The sequence below is a fragment of the Apteryx rowi genome, unplaced genomic scaffold (genome assembly GCF_003343035.1).
Source record: "Apteryx rowi isolate R43461 unplaced genomic scaffold, aptRow1 scaffold_131, whole genome shotgun sequence".
Taxonomy (NCBI): Eukaryota; Metazoa; Chordata; class Aves; order Apterygiformes; family Apterygidae; genus Apteryx; species Apteryx rowi.
The window spans coordinates 609,255-628,625 of NW_020447542.1; the positions used below are offsets into that span (position 1 = coordinate 609,255).

The 19,371-nt window shown below is 37.8% G+C and overlaps 1 protein-coding gene across 4 annotated transcripts in view; it reads right to left on the minus strand.

Annotated features, from left to right (window-relative positions):
- Positions 1 to 267: 267 nt before the first annotated feature.
- The window catches only part of NLN (neurolysin), a 37,429-nt gene continuing 18,325 nt past the window's right edge, over positions 268 to 19,371 (minus strand). For 3 of the 4 annotated variants that reach the window (XM_026056392.1, XM_026056393.1, XM_026056394.1), the window contains exons 7-13: positions 19,117 to 19,252; positions 15,615 to 15,981; positions 14,030 to 14,231; positions 10,693 to 10,879; positions 9,122 to 9,250; positions 7,060 to 7,196; positions 388 to 3,578 (exon numbers count right to left, since the gene is read on the minus strand). In XM_026056392.1, the coding sequence (XP_025912177.1) occupies positions 3,444 to 3,578; positions 7,060 to 7,196; positions 9,122 to 9,250; positions 10,693 to 10,879; positions 14,030 to 14,231; positions 15,615 to 15,981; positions 19,117 to 19,252 (1,293 nt within the window). In that variant the 3' untranslated portion in view covers positions 388 to 3,443. Of the gene's footprint in view, positions 359 to 387; positions 3,579 to 7,059; positions 7,197 to 9,121; positions 9,251 to 10,692; positions 10,880 to 14,029; positions 14,232 to 15,614; positions 15,982 to 19,116; positions 19,253 to 19,371 lie in introns of those variants that run through there. The other variant, XR_003251994.1, reaches the window with a different exon arrangement.

The window sequence follows — 19,371 nt, forward strand, 5'->3', positions numbered from 1 at the left end:
TCTTCGGAGGCACCCAGCTCGAGCTGTAATTACCACATGCATATCATTAAATTTTATTTCTCTCCAATCTGACTTCAAACTTCTGCCTCAGCAGGAACCTAGGGTCGGACCCTGCTATGGAGGCCGGYGAGCCTGATTTTCCATAACAGCCATCATCTAGCCTTCTCATGACCCAGTTGCATGCCCAACCCATTCTATCTTCTGCAGTGGAGCAGCAGAATGCCTGGAAAGCCATTAACCACTTTCCGAGTTACCCCTCTGTTGAGTCTCCAATTTTATCTGTTTCCTTTCATTTGAAGCTTTGTTGTGAAGTCAGCCAAAGTCCAGTTTGAGTTTCTGGTGCAGGAAAAAATTAATCCTAAATACAATGAAATTATAAAGAAATAATACATTACTAACTCGAGACGGCAACAGTTTGCTACAGATTAAGATTACAAATTAAAACAACTTTTTCATTTCTTTATTACAGTGAACATAAAGTTGAGCTGGAATAAAAAGAAGTTTTAAAGTTTTGAATTTGAATTGAAGCATGGGTTTAAAAACTCTGAAATAGGCTGCTTTTGCCAGGTACCTACCTTTTGGCATGTCTGAATGAATATGATTTTTCCTGTGCAGTGTCAAGGCAATTAGCTCTTGTTTCTAAAACATAAGATTATGATCACGTTTCCCTATTTTCTTGGGGGATTTTATTTCACAGCCTTGGAGCAGTGTCAGAATAAGCTTGTTTCCTATATAGACAAGCTTCATGCCTACAATGGAAAGTTTCACTGCAAGAACAGAAAAGATGTCTTTATCCAGGTTATCTTTTTCATTACAAGATCAGGTCTTTGCAATAAGAAATGAGAACTTGAAGTTGATTCATAGCCTCCAAGAAGCTGATATAAAAATCAGCAGACAAGTTTGATGTGTTACTACATTAGATGTTTTCAAAGCACCTCACAATGTTACCCATTAACCTTCTGCCCTGAGTGCAGCTTTAGGCATAAATGATCCAACTTAGCTCCTGTCTGATGCAGACTGAGGGAGCTGGCTTCGATAAAAACCAATTGCAAAAAAATCCTATTCTTTGGGACAGGTATAGATCACAACACATATTTGTGGGGCACAGCATGATTTATGTTTCTCTTCTCCCTACACACAAGGATATCCAGCTGATGATAATGCAAGTCTATACATTCATGTAGGCACTTTCACATACATGTAATAGTAGGCATTTTCCTGCAGTTTATCTCAGTTACAATTTACTGCATAACATGCATACTCTAAAGAGCAGGAAAATAAAGAGCCAGTCAATTAAATTATAATCATTACCATCAGTACTGTCTGAAGCCTAACTTTTAAATATTATCATGACATATTTTTGTTTACGATTACTGCATTTGCAGTTATCTGGTTTAACCTGAGACTTCTGGTTTATGCAGAGAAAGGTCTCCCTCATGTGGAAATCTACCTAGCAACTGTAAAAGAAATACTACATTTTGCTTCTTGATAAAACTTCCATTGCTTAAATTTGAAGATTCATTTCTGTAAAGTATCGCTTAGCAGCTTTTTGCAACATTTTAGCTCACCAAAACTACCATCACAGTGCGAATAGAAAAAAAACCCTTTGATAAGACAGGATCACAATAATTTAAATAGCTGTTTAAAAAGAAAGAAAGCAAAATACTTCCAAATCCAATCAGAATGTAACAGAAAATAATGTAGGCAAAATTCACAGGTTTTATGATAATCTTGCATCCATTCTGTACAAAGAATCAGTCTCCTAACCCTTCCTCTACAGTTGTTCTTTTGAATACTTATTGTTCAAGAGGTTCTCACTTATGTGACTTTCATGTATCATATTTTCATGACCCCAGCAAAACTGGGGTCTAAATCTGTAACTGACTATGAGAGTTAGAATTCATTTACTTATGTGCTGTGATAAAACTAAATAGTTTATATATTTTGGCTCTAAACTTCTAAGTTTCCTCACATTTGTAACCAGTGTAGTTCAAAAATAAGTCCTGTCAAATTTTCCACTTTGGAACAAAAACCCAAGTGGAAACGAATACAATTCTTATTTTTTCAGTTGAAATGCTTTAAAGAAAAAAAAAGTTCCAACCTAAGATTCACAGGGTTTTTTTCCCCTCAAACATGGAGATTTGACCTCAAGTAAATGCTTTCGGTTTTCTTCTGCTAGCAAAAGAGGAAGAAGTCTTTCGAGTTGACCAGGTACATTTTATTATTTTGTGGTTGAACCAACAAATAAAATACCAACCATATTTACAGCTATGGCTGAAATGTCTAAGAAATGCTAATTAGTAACCAAATTAAAGTTTTGTTCATATGAATGCTGTAATACCAAAACAGGATATGATATCTAAAGACAAAAATAGTGCACTTGGATCAGCAGTTTTATTTGGGATGTAGAATTGGCTTGTAAGACATTTTCCCTGATCTTTCAGAAAAGCTGCAAAATAATTCCTGGGTTACTTTCACACAAACAGCTGAAATCATGAAATCTCTGAAGCTATTTTTGTGACACCTCAGCATACCACACTGGAAAGGACCAGTAAAAATCCTGGACTGACTTTTACCATTCACACAGGGGACATATTCTTCCTCTTCTCCTTTATGTGTGCGTGTGTGTATTTTTTTTTCAGAATACTTCACAGACCAACTGAAACCATTATTATTGTTCAAGTATGACTTGTTAGCAATTGCCACCATTGGTATAATTTGGAAAACAAAGATCTGACTAGTGATCATCAACAAAAAATAAAAAGGTAGTGGAAGAACTGCCAGGCTCATAGATTTTGCCTGTTTCTCCTCAACGAAGGAAATAAAAGGGTAGTTCACCTTAATCTTTTTTTGGTTTTAGTTATATAGTATAATTTCATAAACAATACAATAATTTAACATGCATCAGAACAAAATATAAAAAGGTATCACACAAGTATCTCAAGTATTTGTAAAGTTGTTTGGGAGAAGGCTCTCAGTCTTGAAATTTGTCAGGAAGCTAGACTAAGTCCAAATCATGATGAAAGCAAACACCTTCTCTTCCACACACACATTTGTGAGCCATCAATATCAYAGAAGAACACAGAATAAAAATGCATGTTTCTTTTATTGCTGGTAGTGCCCTTCCTCCTCGTCCCCCCAAGTTTAAAATTTGATCACAAGACATAGTTTAAATGCATCTATTAAAAGAGATACAGGGCAGCAACTGCAGTATTATTTCATAACAATTCACCAAATTTCTCAGCTTCTGCACATCTCAGAATTTTTTCCAATGTGCTGAATTTTGTAGACCTTTGCAATTAAAAAGTCACATTATTTATACAATTTAAAAAATCATCAAAATGTGACCCAAGTGACCCAAAATGATACACAGTAAGGTGTGAAATACACTGACATTTCCAGCTCATTTTGTAATCATATGCCATTACAAAGAAACCATAATTTTACTGAACACACAATCCCTTACTCAGTAGGAAAGCTCTCTGGCTTGGTTTACGCTCCAAGAAATTTTGAAGCATATCCATCCCATCCAAAGATCCTCCAGGTTTCAAAATAAGGTTTCTGTATTTCATCCCAGCCTGATAAAAGGTAAAGCAGAATGTTAGTATTTCTTATCTTGCAAATTGCCTCTTCTCTGTATTTGCTGTGTATTTAAAAACTTACAGAAGATAAAACAGCTTTTCTCCTTCCAGATTTACTTAAAACCAAATCCAGAATATACCACAAGTATAATTTAGAGCCGTTGGAAGGCTCAAGACAGCAGAAATTTAACCTATTCTCTAAGAGGAATCCTTTTTCTTCTGGTTCTACAGTTTTGGAAGTTATAATCGCACAATGTTCCCAGTTTCTGGCAGATGTTCCAGGTGTAGCTCACATACACAGTCTCCACACAATCTTCAGTAATGGATCATCCCCATGACTGACAGTCAGCAAAAGGGAACCTAACATCCATACTCTCTTAACAATTTCATAATTTCTCTTTTTCTATTCTCTCTTTGGACAGATGATAGTTCTTCCATCTATAGCACTGTGGAATAACATGGCATGTATACGCATATAATATGCATAAACATATCTAACTTCCCTATTAAAGTATCTTAAAGTAATGGAATATTTTATATTTTCAGGAAGAAACATTACTTCAGAAGGAATGAGTGTCTTTAAAAAGAATGAATCAAGAGCTTCTGAGACAACAGTAAAATATGAGGGCTTTCTTAAGAAGTCATACTTCAAGGAATGTACCTGAAGTATTTTGGGCCTCTAAGACATGAATATCGATAAGAAAATATTATTTTGAAGTCCTATATACTTTTATTTTTTACATTGAAGAAAACAAGGTTCCTTCTTTTAGTCATTGTATATACACATATATACTTCCCCCAAATCAAAGCTAAGAGATTATAGGACTACACGGCTTCCTGATAGCTGTACTGCAAAATAAGTGTAGGTCCTTTTAACTAATGGACTTCCAAGACTTGATTGCATTACCAGTTGCATCATCACAATGAAAAGCTGGAAAAACTAAAATGAAACAAAGATCACTTAAGTGTTGCTTATATTTTGCTGATTGTGTTAGTTGCCTGAACATTAGCACAAATGAAGAAATTGTTCCTTTTATCTGAGTAAAACTGAATCTTTGGTGTTGGTAAAACAAGTCTTTCTCCACCGAGACAGCATATCACCCAGTTCTAGGGAGACCAGAGGCAACTTCAGACAATGCACTTGAATTGAGGGGTTTGACAGTTAAGGAAGTTACAGAGGTAACTGTTTGCTGAAGAATTGTTACGGACACAGTCTCAAACTAGTTTCTATATCTGTTGCTCAAAACAGGAAGAGAGGTTTTATTCTAACAGGAAGAGGTAAGCCAAGTTTCTAAAAACCCTAGTGATGATACTGTAATTGTTTTTCTTTCCTGCTGTTCTGAAAACTAGTTTAAATCTAAATGCAATGAAATATGAATAAATACAAAAAACATACTGGTATCTAGTATTTTTTATAAAAAATTACTTGTGCCATCATACTGGTATCTAGTATTTGTTTATAAAAGATTATTTGACCCATCTTGGGGAACTCTATTATGCTTACAGGGAATAGAAGTAAAGAACAACAAGTTAAAAGATAACTGATTTGAGAAGATTGTATGGCTCTGAAGAGGGACTTAATGAGCACCTGAGCAGAGAGCAAGGGTGAGAGCAAGAGAGTGTGTGTGCGCGTGTGTGTCTGTCTGTGAGATAGACACACACACACACATACATACATGGCATACACACTAGAATAACCATTTTTCTTCCTCACTTCTTAGCTGGGACAGCAGGCTTCACATTAAGGGCACCAGCGGCCTTTTAGCTGAGGCACAGTAAACATCCACCTGCTCCTAGCATAATTAAATTATTCTCAAAGCTTCCTGCACAAAGACAGAAACTTACAGAAAAATCAGAATAAAGGGCACTTTAACCCCTAGGGAGAAGTAAAGGTCACAGAGCAATTCTGGAAAATGTAGCTTAGGGTTTTGACTACACAATCATTCAGAAAAGAGTTTTGAGGGAAGGGAGTAAAGATAACAGGAAAAAGGTCTGTGATGACACTGGAGGGGTGTGTGTGTGTGTGTGTGTGTGTGTGTGTGTGTGTGCGTGCGCACGCACGCGCCAGAAGAGAAAAGTGACACAAAGTCCCACAGGTCCAGCACACACACCCTACTCCATTTCTCCCAACTGCAAGCAGCTCAAAAGATATTAAGTCTAACTCCTCCTAAAATACTTTTTTTTAAGATCCATACCAACAGCATCTTTTCTTAAAAGTTATTTTATTCTCTTATTTAACTTGCCATTTCTTCTTTCCTTCTCTGTGAGTGACAACATTCCCAAAATCACTGGGATACAATAGTTTGGTCTAACAAGCAAGAGTGCTTTACCCTCACATGTACCTGTCATGAATCCCTCGAACTTCAAAAATCAACCTTGACCTCCAAATGTTGTGTCACCTCTACTCAAACTCTTCCGTTTACTTCCTTCCTCATAAAACCCCTTTTCCCATAACACTCATTGGCCTAATCACTACCTCAGTTATCTGGCCCCTACCCATCTCCTCTTGGGATTCCTCTCTTTGTCCAGGTCAAGGTTTAATCTTGTTTTGTTTCTAGCAATTTTGGTTGCTGTGATAAAGAAAGAGGGAATGAAGGCAAATTCCAGGAGAGTAACAGGGAAGTCAAGCACTTTCTACTCTCTCCTCTACCTCTCCCTGTACACAGATACTGGATAGAGGGAAGGAAGAGCTAGGGCTGGCTGCTGAACTCCAGAAGACAGGTGAGGGGAGCAGGAGCACCAAAAGATCTTCCCCATGATAGAGCTGCAGCATCCCCAGTCACAGGTCTAATACTATCATCTCTGAAAAACAAAAAAGATCACCAGAACTGGCAGGGCTACTAACTACACCACTAACTGACCTTCCTTTCTGCTGGGGGGAAAAGAGAGGTCAAAGGATTACACAGGGGTAAAAAGACCAGTAAATCTAGAACCCATCAACAATTTAAACTTTGAAAGGCATTTGGGAGAAAAATTAAAGAAGCAAAAATTAGTGAGTTATGCTGTGCTGTGAAAGAGGAAGCTCAAAATAAATTGAGTTTTCTAAATAATAACTACATAAAAACATCATACACTTGAGGTACTATTTGGAAATAGGGCACTATTATCATACAGCTTTCACAGCAGAATAACAAGCATCTGCTCTTGCAGTGGAAGAGTATGGTTCTCGGCACAAAATTAAAGGCGGTGGCATTGGTCAAAGTAACACAGAAAATATGTATCAAGAGTCATAAAATAATTGTAAATATTTGATCTTATGTAAGAATTACATTAAAATCCAAATGCTCTTGGAAATTTCCAGATGGTTTTCTAAAGCAGTAAAGTTACTTATACACCATCTTTTTTTGTTCTGCTGAATTTGAGAGATGCAGCAGAAGCACTTGCGACATTAAACCTATGGATCATGCTGATTGCAATAAATCTGGTTTTAGAGATAAAGTTCAACTAAATTCTTATGTAAAAATTATTCAGCACCTACCTTTGGATTCATTATTCCCTCTTGTTTAAAGCAGCTATAAAAAATGTCCATGGAAAACACTTCACTCCACAGGTATCCATAGTACTGGCCATCATAACCACCTGCCAGATGACCAAAAGTAGCTGGCATGCTCGTTCCTTAAAAAAGTATATTAACATTAATGTATTTAAATCAAATACAGTAATTTCTTTGATGAATATAGTACTTCAGCTATAGAAAAAAATTAATAATGCATCTATATAAAGGACTGGAAGAAAGCCAATGTCACCCCAGTCTTCAAAAAGGGTAAGAAGGAGGACCCAGGGAACTACAGGCCAGTCAGCCTCACCTCCATCCCTGGAAAGGTGATGGAGCAGCTCATCCTGGAAGCCATCTCCAAGCATGTGGAGGAAAAGAAGGTGATCAGGAGTAGTCAGCATGGCTTCACCAAGGGGAAATCATGCCTAACCAATCTGATAGCCTTCTATGATGGAATGACTGGCTGGGTAGATGAGGGGAGAGCAGTGGATGTTGTCTACCTTGACTTCAGCAAGGCTTTTGACACTGTCTCCCATAGCATCCTCATAGACAAGCTCAGGAAGTGTGGCTTAGATGAGTGGACAGTGAGGTGGATTGAGAACTGGCTGAATGGCAGAGCTCAGAGAGTTGTGATCAGCGGCGCAGAGTCTAGTTGGAGGCCTGTAGCTAGCGGTGTCCCCCAGGGGTCAGTACTGGGTCCAGTCTTGTTCAACTTCTTCATCAAGGACCTGGAGGAAGGGACAGAGTGCACCCTCAGCAAGTTTGCTGATGATACAAAACTTGGAGGAGTGGCAGATACACCAGAGGGCTGTGCTGCCATTCAGAGAGACCTGGACAGGCTGGAGAGCTGGGCAGAGAGGAACCTCATGAAGTTCAACAAAGGCAAGTGCAGGGTCCTGCACCTGGGGAGGAATAACCCCATGCACCAGTACAGGTTGGGGGTTGACCTGCTGGAAAGCAGCTCTGCCGAGAAGGACCTGGGAGTGCTGGTGGACACCAAGTTAAGCATGAGGCAGCAATGTGCCCTTGTGGCCAAGAAGGCCAATGGTATCCTGGGSTGCATCAGGAAGAGTGTTGCCAGCAGGTSGAGGGAGGTGATTCTCCCCCTCTACTCAGCCCTGSTGAGGCCACATCTGGAGTACTGCGTCCAGTTCTGGGCTCCCCAGTACAAGAGGGATGTGGCACTACTGGAGCAAGTCCAGCGAAGGGCCACAAAGATGATTAGGGGACTGGAGCATCTCTCTTATGAGGAAAGGCTGAGAGAGCTTGGCCTGTTTAGCTTGGAGAAGAGAAGGCTGAGAGGAGATCTTATCAACGTGTACAAGTATCTGAAGGGAGGGTGTCGAGAGGATGGGACCAGACTCTTTTCAGTGGTGCCGAGCGACAGGACGCGAGGCAATGGGCACAAACTGAAACACAGACACTTCCATCTGAACATGAGGAAAAACTTTTTCACTGTGAGGGTGACAGAGCACTGGAACAGGTTGCCCCGAGAGGTGGTGGAGTCTCCTTCTCTGGAGATATTCAAAATGCGCCTGGATGCAATCCTGTGCAATGTGCTCTAGGTGACCCTACTTGAGCAGGGGGGTTGGACTACATGATCTCCAGAGGTCCCTTCCAACCTCAGCGATTCTGTGATTCTGTGATTCTAACAAAAGAGTCTGAGTATGCCTCTAAAAGTGTCAGCTATACTCCACTGCCTATAAAGGAAACCCAGTTTCCCATTTTCCCAGTTTCCACATCTGACGCAGATGTGACAGAATATTTAAAGTAGACCCTGTTGCGGTATTCATGTCACATCACTCCAAAATATAATCTGCAAAAGGTTAAGTTTTACATTTACCTTCACCTTCCTTAGAATAAAAAGATCATTAAGATCATCCCAAATTTCAAAGTAATTATTTCAGTTTCATGAACTAGATTCTTCTATGAAAACTTTTTTTCTTTTTTTTCCCCCCTCCCTATGACAAGCATTATTGGAAAAGTAAAGTATGTTCAATCAAAGCATTCGGACACGCCATACAAAAGTTTCATGGTAACATACCTGGGGTTGCAGGTATTCCTAGAATCTCCATGCAGTTTTTGGCATATTCATCTGCTGGGTCAACAGATGGCTTGGTATGTAGTGCCTGATCAACCTTGCTCAAAACAATCTGACGGAGAGTTAAAAGACCTAGTTGGATAACAGCATTCAGTTAATTACCATCAAAGTAGCTGGAGTTTCTTTAGTGCCTTTTATTCAAAGATCTCAACTCACATCCTGAATTATTAGAATTTTAATTGTGGAAAAAACTTGGAGTTGTGTTATTATTCTCTTTTGAATTCTTCAGTTACAAAAATTTAGAGGAGCATATTTTTAATAAAGAAATTACCATTGCAAACTCCATCTTTTCGTTATTTTCCTCATGGATTAAAATCAAATTAAAGTAGACACTTTAAAATAAAATTTCAGTATTTAAAATGATGCTCTCAGTTGTCCTTATTTTCAGTATTCCATTTAATTCAAGGCTTACACAGACGGTGGTAGTATATCTACTGCTGTTACCTGAGACACTTCAAAAAGCAGCAACTACTGCTGCTGCTGCTGCTGCTTTTGGCTCTGCTTTTTGAAGAAGCTACAAGATATGAATCTTTGCCCAGATAAGATGCTTATGCAGCTACAATGCCTGTACAAGCCAGCAAGAACAGGCACTTCTCATTTCAGGACAGGGAAACAGAATGAGGCAAACAGCTGTGGGCTGATGAGATAAATTGTACCATAAATGGGTAAGACTATGAGTTTGGGGGAGTCTTGATTACAGGGTCAGAGGAGTGAGAGAGAGAGAGATTAAAAATGGGATGAGGGGAAATGGCATGGGATTACAGTCTTGCTGTGGAGATACAGGTAAGATGGTATGAGATGTGGAAAGAGGATGGAATTGGGACCTTAGACTGGGGAGGCAGTGTATCTATCTACAGGAAGGTGGAAAACATGGACTTAAGGTTCTGGTTTGAGAAGTTAGGGGGTTTATGAGCCATGTTACGCATGCTCAGTAAACTTGCAAACAACTTCCACGTCTGTGAAGTGTCATGGGCAAATCAAATGCAGAACACACCGTGCAGAAAATCTGATGCTTCTGTACTGATGCACAGTGTCTGCCCTGGGCTACCAGAAAACTGAAAAAACGAGGAGGGGGGAAAGAAAGAAAGAAAAAGAAAAACAAACAAAAAAAAGGTAACACCCCTGCCCCCCCAATCTTATATGAGCAAAGTTGCTGGGTGAAAAAAAGCAAAGAAATCACATGGAGAGAAATATAAAAGTATGTTAGCCCCATGGATAGGCTGGAAAACCAGAGCTGCTACCATTCCTACATATAGCAGTATCTGTCATCACAGCCTTTACTAATGGTTGCACCCAGGCTAATAAATCCAGGAATTATTCATCCAATTAACTTATTTTATTGTAGTGCACACTTAATTCTTCATGGCACTGACAGTGATAATATACACACAAAGAAGTGTAATTGGCCTGTCACATTTTACAAAGGATATTATCTTGACCATTTCCTACAATTTTTTATTTATCTATATATACATATAGATATACACTGGGGGAGGAAGGGAGGAGAAAGATACCTGTATTAGCCAGTCTAGAGGCAGCAAGTTTTTCAAGGAGAGTGTCTGCAACATGGCTCTCATCTTTATAATGTCTTGACATTTGTTGTAGTGGTTCTTTTTCCCATACCCAGTTCTCAAACATTTGTGAGGGTACCTCTACAAAGTCTGTTTCCACATTAGTTCCACTAAACCTAGCAAAATCAGTCTAAAAGAGAAAGTCATTGTATTAAATGAAAATAGAATAGGATTTCTAGCAGAATATAAACTTTCAGATGCCAAAACTTCAGTGTTAATCACAGCAGAAGGAATCATTTCAATAGGTCAATAGTAAGAAAAAAATATTGAACTTTGAAGAAAAGAGGGCATAAATTCAGATATTTAGGCTATTACCAAACAACAAAATGGATTATTCAGTCATTATTTAGTGCATTCTCCATCAGGGTAAAATGATACTTCCATTTTTCTTAATAATAATCCTTTCACCTCTTAGGCTATGACAGCAATATGAATGTTTTAATGCTGTTTTATTACAATGATATAAATTGTTACAGAATTTTGTTATATTACCCCATCAAAGTAAAAAATAAACTCTAATTATACACTCAAAACTGTTCATTGTATTACAGGTCTAATGCATTGATTCAAAGATTTTACTTGACCAGCTTAACCTGTTAAGCTCTAACAGCTTTCTTCATTCACAAAGTGTGTGTGTGTGTGTGTGTGTGTGTACACGTGAGAGAGAGAGTGCACGTGAGAGAGGGAACAAACATACTGCACCATTTTTTGAACCAGGGAATACATGCAGCTTTAGGAATGAAAGATCCCCAAATCTGATATTCAATCACTGATATGACAATCTTCCTTCTGTAAGCTAATCACATCAGAGCTTTTTGTTTTACTTCACTTTACTATTGTTAATTCCTTCAGGTTTAGAAGGCCCCCTAGATACTAATTTTGAAGAAAATTTTGTGCAGTTAAAAATCTTTATGAGATTATGTTCTGAAACTAAAATATTTCTGAAAAGAACTGGTCACTTTTGAAAGCCAGATGTTCAAATACAAACATAAATTATTTGGTCTCACTCTAGACTTGTCTTCTAATAGCTTCCACCTCCTCCTGCCAACCCAATTTTTTTTCTTTTCCCTTCCCAGCAACTTTTTAGCAAAAAATTTCAGGTACTAAAATAAAAAAAAAAATCCCACTTAACCAAATGCCCTCTGAAAGAGCTGTAGATCTTCTTAGGTTCCTTCCTCCACTGAGAATAGATGACCAGAGGAGGACTGGCTTTTGAATTTATTTTCTTGAAGGGCTACCAAAAATCATGCATCATATAGGATACCCACTGAACTGGCAGCTATGCCACGTGCATATATCTCCATCTCATGAGCAGCAGAAAGGCAGAAAAACATTTGCCTTCATATGCACTTGTTAGTCACTCAAATCCGTGGCTGGAACAGGCTGGCCCTTCTTATTATTCTTGCTGAATCCCAGGTAGGAAAAAAAGCTGGGAAGAAACAACTGGGAAGCAATGGTGATAGAAATGGCTAGAGGAAAAGACAGGAGGAGTGCAAGAGTGTCTTGGCCTCCAGATATACTCATCTACCTATCCATAACTGCACCATGCTAACCATAAATATTAAGACATTTGTTTCAGGTACTTGGACAGCTCCCCTTCCCCAGTGCCATAAACAGATCTCTGCCTTGCCCTGATATCTCACTTCCCAGCAGCTCCCACTACCTTACAAGTTGTACCATTCTCCAAAAGCTGACCTTCATCTGCTGTTCACACATTCCCACCCAGTTAGATCCCCCCCCATAACATTTAAGGACAGGCCCTCCAGGGTAAGTTTTAACATGTTCAAAAAAACAAAAACGAAAAAAACCCCAAATGAGACACTGTTTTGCACACACTAATCTGAGAGAGGACAAGATGTGTGCTTATGTGGGGCAGGGAAGTTATTTGCAGGTGTGTTTATTAGTCCATTAAATGATTTACATGAAGTACAGCAGCACCAAGCATGGCAGCTACAGACACAGAGCACTTCAGCAGCAAGACAGGCAGTTGAAAGCAGGCCTCCCTGACCGATGTGCAGTCCCCCAGCCAGTGAAGAAATACATAAGTTATCAGAGGCGATGGCTGGGCTGCCCTGAAGAGGCTCTGCAACACGTGCACATTTTCACTGGTTACCTAAATTCTGTGGTCAATTTTGCATGAAAGCTGAATGTGTCACATTTATCAAGAGCTTTTATGTAGCTGAAGAAAGAGAACAGACTTCTTAATTTCTGAGCCCTGAAATGACTGTCTTGGGGTGAAGATGATCAAACTATCATTACATTTCTACCTTTGAAATAATGCAAAATTATATAAAGAAGTCTAGCTTTTTGCTCTGGACTTTAATTGAGAATTGTTTATTTAATTCTAGATTTAACGTAGGATCTTCCATGTCCCTATTTCTTTACCCTTTGGTCACAGTGTCTAGGATCTGGGTCATGAATTAAAATCTAACAGGTGCTATACCTCCCCCAAATTTTATGATTTGGTATTTATTTCTAAAGGAGATCACAGCAGCACCACACAAAGGCTGGACTTGTGGATAATGATGCAAATTTATAGTTTTGGTGAAAGAATATTGAGACTTGTCTCCCTCTCTGAAACATAAAATTGTCATTAGGCCTATAATAGATTTATCATCATCTGGAAGAATCAATCTTAAATGTAAGTAAAAATGAAAACAGGAAGTTTAAAACTTTTTTGAGGTCTTGATGTGAAATCTGCAGACTAGCTTCAGTTCTTCCTGCCAACAGTGCAAATCCCAAGTGCCAGATGGGAGAGCAGAAAGTAAGATAGCTCAGGCAAGACCTGTTTTATGCTTTTGATACCAAGAATGATAACTCAAAAGGAGTACTAAATGCCAAAATGCTGGAGGTGAAAGTATAACTATCTGGATTCACAAATCGTTTGCATTCCTGTGGACAGCAGCCTTTTTTTTGTTTGCTTGTTTCTGACAGGTACATAGCACATGACTAGGAACAATAAAAAGCCTTCTGACAGCTGTAACAGGAGCCACCACTGAGCACCTTCTTTACCTTATACGTGGATCTATTCACTAGTCACAGGTATTCTCAACTACAAATGCAAAAGGATACGCTCTTATGAAACTTTTTCAGAAGCTGTATTCACTGCTGTAGTTTTAAATGAAAATTAAAAACAAAATCAAGCTTCTACTTCGAAGAATTACCAAAAAATGCACACATACTTTACTGAAATTAGAAACCACTAAAATAGACTTTTACCTTGCTTTGAGACAAGTGGTAAAAGAAATAGGTCTTACACTAGAATAGAAACATCACTAACCTGTGCACATATCTGATGCATTACATGACCAAATTCATGGAAGTAAGTCTTCACTTCATCATGTCTCAGTAATGATGGGCGATCTGATGCTGGTTGCGTAAAGTTGGTTACCAGAGCAGCTACAGACATCATTCTGCTGCCATCAGAGAGAAGGCAGCCAGGCTGGAGACCAAAGCATGCTGCATGCCCATACTTTCCCTCTCTGTAAAAGAAAATATATCAGAAACTATCTTTAAACCATAAGCCTGCTCACCAGAATAAGCAGCCTATTCAAGGACAGGCATGATGAGTCAGTGTCTCTTTAAAGGTTTACATGAAGAAATGAAACCTTTTCATTGGAATGATCACATATGATGTTAAGAACACACAGGGGAAAAACAATACTTAAATCACATCAGTTTAAGATTGACAGCAGCATTTACAAGCATCTGATTCTTATTTAGATAACACAAGTATAGACACTTCTGAAAGTCAATTCTATTTTTAAACTACTCATGAACACTGTAACAGGAAGGACTAGGTTCTATCCTCTGAAGCAGTAGCTTTTCTTTCATTACAGGACATAAAAAAATACAGTTTACTGCATTTTCAGTGACATCCAAAAGTTTAAAGAGAAATGATCTGGAAATTCTTACTACTAAACTTGAGTAGTTAAATCAGAAAAACCCTATTAACAAGTATCTTCAGCAATTCATGTGGGATATGGAGAAAAGGGAGAGCAGAGAAACAGGTGAAGAAGAAAACCAGTGCCTGTCTTAAAAGAACAATTTATGTACTTTTATAGCAACCAACCTAATTTCCTTTTGCCCAGAGAAGCCTTACATCAGTTTATATTAAAAAAAGGTATCAATCAATTTATAAATTGCTAAAGAAACAGCCAACAAGGTCTAGCTGAGAGCAAATCATGTCAGATCAGTCCAGTCTCCTCCCTTGACAGAGCACAGATGACTCTGATAGCTGAGGAAGAGCTATAGAGATGAACCTGGAAGTACATTTCAAGGTTTGTTCAACAGGAATCTCTTCTTGGCCCCAACCTATTTGATATTTTCTTTAGCAATCTGGACAATGGGGTACAAAATACACCTATAAAGTTTACAGATGAACAGAAAGAAGCTAGAAACACTTGGCAGACTGGACTATAATCAATCTGAACAGCTTGAAGTAACGGTTCAATACAAATGAAAGTAACAAAGTCAAACAAGGTATTACAGTTAGGAAGGAGAAAAGTTGCGGAGACAAAATGATGGACAACTAGCTAGACAGCAATATTACAGAAAATGAACAGAGTTATAATGCTTCATAAACTGAGCGTGAGGAAGGAATGCAATATTACCTAACAAAAATAAAGAATCAACTATTTTACTCAGTAAAACTGAGGCCTCAGCTTAAAAATTCAGTGATATTGAACTCTAAGGAAGTGTAAGCAAACTGAAAACAGTCCAGGGGACAACTTAATGAACACAGTAATGGTCTTGCCAGTGGGACAAGTATTTACTTCCAAATGCATTTAATCCCACTCACTCCAGCAACCTGCTCAGACCAATTCCATTTTAAACACATAAGTAAAATAGTAAGTCATAATTACCTGGGGTAAAGGTCCAAATAGAACTGCCCTAAAGTTTCTCCTGTTGAATTGTCCTTTACTGTATAAAGAGTGACGCTGTCATGCCAAACATGAGCACTCTCTACTTGCTCAAATACAAGTCCAAGCAGCTCCTGGTAGATATTCAATAAGCCTTCTGTAACAGCCTCAATTGGGAAGTATTCCTTCAGCTTCTCTTGATCTATGGAGTACTTCAGCTCTTGCGTTTTGTTCATATAATAATGAAGATCCCACGCATTGATTCTTCCATCATAATCAAAATTTCTTTCTTTACACTCCTTTTTCTTCAAATCTAGAATGAACTTTCTTTCTTCCTCAGCCAATGGCTTTAGCTTCTTACTCAAATCATCTAAAACAAAGATTGCCTTTAAATCAACTTGTTTTTTCCTTAGTAATATGTATTCCTACAAAATGCATTCACATTTACACTGTATAACTTTAAGCATGTGTCCCAAAAGAGGATGTTAGAGTTTTCCATTTGTTGGTTAACAGCAAGCCAACTGTCTGCTTTCTGTTTCAATGAGTTTTAGTTGTAGGCACGCTCCAAATAGCACAGGAATGCACATAGGCCTAGCAGTGCTGGGAAGGGTTTTGGTAAGCTCAGACTTTTTCAAAGACATCAGAAATGAAAAGTAACACTTGACACATTCACTTAAAACCTTTGATTCTACTTCATGTGATCTCAATTCTCTTGATGTGCTTCTGTAGAAGCAGCTCAAGACTGCAAAATACTGTTAGTTCCTGGAAGCGTAAAACAAAATTCAACCACTATGTTTTCTTCCAGGACCTTTCAAAGTAGCTTCTGATCTTGTCCCAGCTGAAGTCTTATAAAAGAACAAGTAACCGAAGAGTTCTTGCTTATATTATAGCTAGCTTCTGGACTAGCAAAGCCACAGGATACTAATTCCCACAATCCCAATTTTTTCAGCGTCGCTTTTCTTGTACAAGAAAGGGTCACAGCACTATGAAAGCAGTACATCAGATACAAAATATTTAAGCTTACTGAAGCTTCCGTAAAGTACATACTATACCTACCTTCTATGCTGAGTATTTTCGAATGGCCAAACACTTTTTTTGTTCCTTAAGAATTCAGGCTGATGTTCAATATTTGTATTTGGAGTACAAACTTCAGATATTACCATCCTGTTTCTAGGAAGGCTATAAAACACTATATGCATTTACACGACTAATAAATGCTAACAGTTTACAGCTCGCATGCATAAGACAGAATGCTTTTTCTCCTAGCCATAAGATCAACTTATGAACATCAATTTAAAACACAAATACATATGAAAAAAATCAGAGCAAATAATACTTTCATTCATATCAAAAGAACTAAATCAAAGCTGATTATTAATTTGATGAACATTCTCCCTTTACAATAATTACTATGAAACATGATCCTTGTGAATATAAAAATATATGAGCTTATATTGTAAAAAATTAGAGTAACTACAATCGCGATTAAGTTTTGAATTGTGTCAGTTTCAAAACAAATGAAAACAGCACACTATTGCAGAAGCCCATTTAGAATAACAAAAAAATATACTGGGTAGAAAAAAGTTCAACCTATTTTAAATGCACTTAAAATTAGGTAATTCTAACATTTCAATTATAAACGAAAACTAAAAATAAGTTCATTGACAAATATACAGATCACTGGCACTGCCAAACTAACACCATATGAGACAAGACAGAATTACAGCTGAAGAAGGAGACACATTTGAACCTCTTGACTGCTGTGCAAACACAGAATACCACCACCACCACACACCTCACTGCTGCTCTAAGTAATTTTTTATTACATATAAATATATGAAATATAAATACATGATTCTCTTGGTTAAAAAGACTAAGCAGTCTTAAGACACACTAATAAAGAAGCGTTAATTATTATGTGGAACTGCATAATTCCAGAAAGTAAAAGTTAACTCTATGCATGTAAATTTACCCACTGAAGTCAACAGGATGACTACACATGAAGCCATAAACTGTGCAGTTCAAAATTTTCAAAATCTCTCTCTTTTCAGATCAAAATCCATTAGAGGGCCTTTATCTTCAGAGAGGATTCAGGTCATTCCAGACTTTTTTTCCCAGCCTGTGGAGATCGCATCATCAAAAAACCCCAAAGATCTAAACTGAAATAACACTCGGATGTTGTTTAAAAAAAAGAAAAGTTAAAATAATTTTACCTTACTACAGTATAAAAGAAAAATCATATGAATGTGTGGAAGGCTGTCCTGTCACAGTGACTTCAGGACTAGTTATATGTGAAAGATAGCTTCTACAGAAGCACATTTTTTTAAAGCGTCAAGTATTATGCACTGTTTTGCATATTGCAAAGAGCTTTTGCTTTACTATTCCTTTCCCAAATTGAAATAACTGAAAAAAATTAGAGCAGTATAGCTGTCAAATTAATTATAAAGTGTTTATTTTCAGAAATCCTTTTTGTCTTGAATAGAGAGAGGAAACTCAATAAGTTGTGTTCATTAACTAAGCACTCTGCATTACAATTATATAGATGCTGAGTACATACCTGCTTTCTATTAACCTCTCAGTCAGCTCAGGAGTTCACCTGCCAGCACGTAAGATGCTCAGTGACATCAGTTCAGGTATAACTACCTCATTCATCCACTTACACATAGATATTTAAAAACAGCTAGAAGTTACAGATATTTTAAAATAACACAGAACGCACAGGTGTCGCAACAATCATACCCAGGCACATAAGCCATCATGGCATAAGTAACTATTCCAGCCCCACAGTCCTATGGCACTCATCAAAAGATCATGCAGGGCCATTTCACTTTTAAATAACGGATGTAAGTACTCTGTAAAAATTTCTGCTTCCTACAAAAGCATCTATCGGAAGCAGCTGTTGTGGAAAAATCATTGAGCTTCATTGATCAGAATTCCTTTGTATCTCTAACGAAAGTTTCTTTCTGTTTTAACCAGAACAGAAAACACTTGCATAAAAAGGCAAATACAGAAGTGGATTACTAAAAAGGGCACTCTGTGCCTTAATGAGTTACAAACTGCTCCTCTAAAACCTTTTATGACATAAGAATTATCTTTTCTCTCCAAGCAGACTTGCATCTTTTATTATACTTAATGCAGTTCTATCAGTGTACAGAAAGAGATGCTAAGGCTACAGACACAAAAAACCTGCAGCTAACTTAAGGGAATAAAAAGCTGTAACTGTGACACAGCCTCTTGAACTGATAACGTATGCTTATGCTGCATGTTATTCTGGTTCCAAATTAGGATCATTACATTCTGGGGCAGAGAAAGACATAGCAGTTTATCTGTACTGGCTGTCCCAAAGCAGTTATTTTCAATATGCCAGAACAGAGGCAACAGAGAGCTCCTTTTCTATCTGAACATGATGCATGCTGTGACCCAATTATGTATTTAAATTAATCTTGGCTGAGAAGTCATGTTGCCACTCTAAATATAAAAGTATTATTTATAAATAAAAACAAACCTAAGAAGGCTGTTACGTTGTCTGTGCTCTTTGCAGTGTTCACTTCCAGGACAAAGTTGGCATGAGTATTATATCCAAGAAGCTCTGCTACTTTTGCCCTTAGTGGAAGCAACTGCTGAAGAATTTTTGTGTTCTCCTAAAACAGAAAAAAGGCAATTTTGTGAACTCAAACCAGCCAATGCACATTATGAAAAAAATTATCTGAATAACATCTGTAATCATAAAGAATAGCAAATATTTAAAATGAAACACATT